The sequence below is a fragment of the Limulus polyphemus genome, unplaced genomic scaffold, assembly GCF_000517525.1.
Source record: "Limulus polyphemus unplaced genomic scaffold, Limulus_polyphemus-2.1.2 Scaffold6976, whole genome shotgun sequence".
Classification (NCBI taxonomy): Eukaryota; Metazoa; Arthropoda; class Merostomata; order Xiphosura; family Limulidae; genus Limulus; species Limulus polyphemus.
In genome coordinates this window covers 19,804-25,389 of record NW_013672586.1, presented here as the reverse complement: position 1 = coordinate 25,389, position 5,586 = coordinate 19,804, and the positions used below count along the sequence as shown (strand labels likewise).

The 5,586-nt window shown below is 31.4% G+C and overlaps 1 protein-coding gene across 1 annotated transcript in view; it reads right to left on the bottom strand.

The window, feature by feature from the left end:
- The window catches only part of LOC106474231 (glycosylphosphatidylinositol anchor attachment 1 protein-like), a 20,131-nt gene extending 15,456 nt beyond the window's left edge, over positions 1-4,675 (bottom strand). Inside the window, exons 1-3 of the mRNA XM_013934922.2 lie at positions 4,378-4,675; positions 2,733-3,003; positions 992-1,088 (exon numbers count right to left, since the gene is read on the bottom strand). Coding sequence (XP_013790376.1) covers positions 992-1,088; positions 2,733-2,989 — 354 coding nt within the window. The 5' untranslated portion in view covers positions 2,990-3,003; positions 4,378-4,675. The remainder of the gene's footprint in view (positions 1-991; positions 1,089-2,732; positions 3,004-4,377) is intronic.
- Positions 4,676-5,586: the final 911 nt, after the last annotated feature.

Here is a 5,586-nt window from a genome sequence, read left to right as displayed (position 1 = left end):
TTATTCATACCAATGATACATTGTTTACTTTTATTCATACCAATGATACGATTGTTTACTTTTATCATACCAATGATACAGTTGTTTACTTTTATCATACCAATGATACAGTTGTTTACTTTTATCATACCAATGATACAGTTGTTTACTTTTATCATACCAATGATACGATTGTTTACTTTTATCATACCAATGATACGATTGTTTACTTTCACCATACCAATGATACGACTGTTTACTTTCACCATACCAATGATACAATTGTTTACTTTTATCATACCAATGATACAATTGTTTACTTTTATCATACCAATGATACGATTGTTTACTTTTATCATACCAATGATACGATTGTTTACTTTATCATACCAATGATACGATTGTTTACTTTATCATACCAATGATACGATTGTTTACTTTCACCATACCAATGATACAACTGTTTACTTTCATCATACCAATGATACAACTGTTTACTTTCATCATACCAATGATACAATTGTTTATTTCAACAATGCTTAAAAAATCATATTGCCTAAACATTTACCAACAATATAACTGTTTATATTCACTATACCAAAACAATTATTTTCACAACTTCTGTTGGTATCAAAACAGTTTGTTTGTTTGTTTTGAACTTTGTACAAAGCTACACAAGAGCTATCTGCGCTAGCCGTCCCTAATTTAGCAGTGTAAGACTAGAGGGAAGGCAGCTAGTTATCACCACCCACCGTTAACTCTTGGGCTACTCTTTTACCAACGAATAGTGGGATTGACCGTCACATTATGACGCTCCCACGTCTGAAAGGGTGAGCATGTTTGGTGGGATGGGAATTCAGATTGCGAGTCGAGCGCCTTAACCACCTGGTCATGCCGGGCCAACTGCAACAGATTTTGTCATGTGCTAGTTAAAAGAGATGTAAATTTTCTCTGTCCATAAAAACTATATAATACAAAATAATTGTTACCAAAAAGTAAGAAATATACTTACAGGCTTTGAACCAAATGGATAATGAAGAGTATAGTTGTGATCATAAACATCAAGACCCATCTGCCTGAATTGTGCTCCCAGCCAAGCATAAGGAATACTAACACAAAAAGATATTTTCACACAAAGTACAGGGTTAACAAAGTGAAAATGCACATTTTTATCTCACAATTAACAGCTTGTATATGTCTTTCCACTTATAAATTGAGCTGGGCAGTTTAAGTAATTACCTATGAACAGTAATTAGTATCATGCAAAATAATCCATCTATTGAAATTAGCATTTCCAATTAATCAAAATAATGATTAAACAGATTGTTACAATCAAAACAAGGGTTTCCAATTATTCCAACTACCAAATAATCAAAATAATGATTAAACAGATTGTCACAATCAAAACAAGGGTTTCTAATTATTCCAACTACCAATTAATCAAAATAATGATTAAACAGATTGTCACAATCAAAACAAGGGTTTCTAATTATTCCAACTACCAATTAATCAAAATAATGATTAAACAGATTGTCACAATCAAAACAAGGGTTTCTAATTATTCCAACTACCAATTAATCAAAATAATGATTAAACAGATTGTCACAATCAAAACAAGGGTTTCCAATTATTCCAACTACCGATTAATCAAAATAATGATTAAACAGATTGTCACAATCAAAACAAGGGTTTCCAATTATTCCAACTACCGATTAGTCAAAATTATGATTAAACAGATTGTCACAATCAAAACAAGGGTTTCCAATTATTCCAACTACCAATTAATCAAAATAATGATTAAACAGATTGTCACAATCAAAACAAGGATTTCTAATTATTCCAACTACCAATTAATCAAAATAATGATTAAACAGATTGTCACAATCAAAACAAGGGTTTCTAATTATTCCAACTACCAATTAATCAAAATAATGATTAAACAGATTGTCACAATCAAAACAAGGATTTCTAATTATTCCAATTAAAGAAATACTGCCATCAAACCTGCCTACCAAAACTATGATACTAACCAGTAATACACTTGTTTTCTATCATTGATCACCAAAACTATGATACTAACCAGTAATACACTTGTTTTCTATCATTGATCACCAAAACTATGATACTAACCAGTAACACACTTGTTTTCTATCATTGATCACCAAAACTATGATACTAACCAGTAATACACTTGTTTTCTATCATTGATCACCAAAACTATGATACTAACCAGTAATACACTTGTTTTCTAAGTTTTATCACCAAAACTATGATACTAACCAGTAATACACTTGTTTTCTAAGTTTTATCACCAAAACTATGATACTAACCAGTAATACACTTGTTTTCTATCATTGATCACCAAAACTATGATACTAACCAGTAATACACTTGTTTTCTATCATTGATCACCAAAACTATGATACTAACCAGTAATACACTTGTTTTCTATCATTGATCACCAAAACTATGATACTAACCACTTGTTTTCTATCATTGATTTCAAGCCTCGTTCTTATTCTGTGTTTAGCGAATTAACACAGTTGCCTTTCCTTAGAAAAATAAGCCTAACTACAACTAAGGTTCTTCAGAGTATTCTTCAATAAGCTTTTAATGATATTTGCAACCTTTAGCAACTTCTTCCTTCAAGTTCTGAAAAACAACTCTAGACGTTTCATGACCTTGAGAAACTTTAATGGTAAAACAACTTTAATTTTTTAAAATACAAACCTAAAGACAAACACTGTCCTTACCGGGCATGGCTACCAGCTTCTTCCTTCAAACTTTGAAAAAATCTAGACGTTTCATGACCTGGGGAAAATTCTCGCTGAACAAGGCCAGGAAGCAGAGCATTTTCCGAAAAATATGTCCTATTGTTGTAAGGTTCCCATGCCAGTAAACAAAACCATACGATGCCCACAACATAACTTAAAAAGCAGAGTTTGTTTCCATGTTGTTTGAAGAGAATAATTAGTTTACTATGTTCTTTAGTGTCTGTCAACAGGCCCATGATTGCTTTATTTTCTAGAAGAAAAATATAGTACTGACATTGTTATATCAAAATATATTCACTCGTACATGTTAATTCAACTAATATCAGAAACTCATCAGAAAATACTTATTCAATGTTCAGTACAGTTTTATCAAATATACTACATTTCAACATTTGTAAAAATAAAAGTTGGTTACTCCATTCAACAATGGTAAAAGAAAATGACAGTGATTTTTGCAATCTTACTACAAGGATTTTAAAATGTTTTCATTTACGTGAGGATATATTTTATGAATTTTCAAAAACATGTAACTAATTTTACATGTTACTTCAAATGGTAAAGATTCATTCAGCCGTGGTATAAAAAATAATTAAGATGTTTATAGATAACATACAGGCACCTAAAATAATATAATATATGAAAAGGTTCTCTTTATAATAAAATTGGCAAAATTCTTAATATACAATGGAAAAATGTCAAACACATGAAATAAATCAAGAATACTTTTTTTTTCAACATAATACATCAATAATCAGTTAAGTTTGTCACAATTATTATCAGAAAGTACTGTACGTTTTCTACGGACCCACTTCCAAAATAAAAAACATCAGAGTCTGAAGGTAAAAATAAATACATTTAAGTTTTCTCTGAATGCAAACCAGTTATATTTACTTGTAGCAGTCTTTCTAGTTTTTCAGACTAACTTAAGTTTTATCCAGTATTCCTTATTATTCTTAAAAACTACAAAAAGGTTTCACAAGGTCAGTCATAATAAAATTTGCTTCATCTTCATTATTACAGGCAGTTTGAATTTGTGGGTAGAGCCCTGAAGTGTAAGAAATCACACAGGGATACTCGTACCGTAGCAAGGATGAAATAAGACATTATCAGGTTCGTGTCACTTGCAAAAATTCAATCTTTTTTTTTTTCCTGTTCAAAACCATTACGGTCTCATCACATTTTCGAAGCTCACAGACAACAGTCTAAATTCTGTACACAGAAATATGAGAAACAAGGGTATACAAGTTCAGAAAATATTTTTATATGAAATATTATTTGAAAAATCTTTTCAGTATAATTAATAATATTCCTCTGAGAATCATTATAATATGTAATGAATATACACTAAATTAACTTCTGAGAAACCAAAAATCATAAAATTCACAGTCATGAGGTTTTACAAACATCAAAATAATTTTACCAAGTCATGCTATAGATGAATCTGTACAAAAAGTATCTTTTTCAATTCCAAGTGAACTTTCAGTTTTAATTTTAAAAAAGGAGTTTAATGCCCAAACGGCCAAAGATGGCCTAATAACTCAAACTACTTAAGTACTTTAACTCGGTACTTTACATATTAGTATTACACAATTTACTGTTTTAAATGTTTAGTGATTAGGCTTACCTTTAATAATACATTAATACTAATAGTAATACTGCTAATGCCAGGGCAGTAGTGATGCGTCAGTGACGATACTTGAGTTTTGAATTTCACTTTCAGTCTCAATCTCACTGACAAACAAATGACTGAACTTCAAGTAGACTACACTATCATCAAATTCCAGAATTCATTCATTACGTTTTACGGTAATTACTATATACACAACAGTCGTACATCTGCGGTGTACGATTTTTGTTCGTCTCTACTTAAACGCTAAAGTTCCACTGTCAGAGGCCTATCGTAACACTTCAAGCGGTTAATTTGAGAACAGGGCCATCTACCGTAAACAAACTCGCAACATTACGATCACCGACTATGTCTTGTAATTTGAATATAATTCAAAAGGCAAAACTTGCTTTCCCTTTCCATATTCCTTATTCGCGATCAGTATGAAAAGGAAAATCAAACAAGCATAGAAACTCGTAAAGTTATTATAATAATTGTATTTATTTTATGAAATGTAAAATAAAATTAGTCCGAGCTCTTAAAATTTTACATTTATGTAGGAAATTATAACATTGGAAAACAAATCTTTACTCCTTTTTTTTAAAGCCAGGACAAATCAGCGTGTTTTTTGTTGTTGTTGTTGTTTTGTTTTTCAGGACTGGAAACAAGAACGTCTGGTTACTCTAGTGTTGAACTTTTTGTGTAAGTTACGCATCGTTCTTGTATCTAGCAGCACCAATAAGGTTATCACGTGCTCGTATAGTGCTTGTGAATTAACGAGAACATTCGAGGAGCGCCATTGCTGAATTCAGCCACTAGATGCATCGATAACAACGACAATGCGATGAATATACAAGGTGTCGCTCGCAGATTGCTTTTCTGTTTTGTTCTAATCGGTGGTGGTCTATTTATTGAGTCTGTAACTATATGGGTAGCACGTATGGTGAATGCAGACTGTGTTATTTTCTTCCGGTGCTACAATACTACAAGTTGTACTTTTAATATTATTGTTTTGTCAGGTGTTAAAAATGCCTAAACGCAAATGTGTTTATAAAGTAGAACAGTCGAAGGAGTGGGCGTTTATTGAGAATGCCCGTCGAGACAACGAAGTTGAATGTATTATGTGTGCGAATTTTTTAATGATAAGACATGGTGGTCGTGCCGACATAAAGGATCACATCAGCTCAAGAAAGTATGTGAACAAAATATGTTTTGAAGGTACATCTA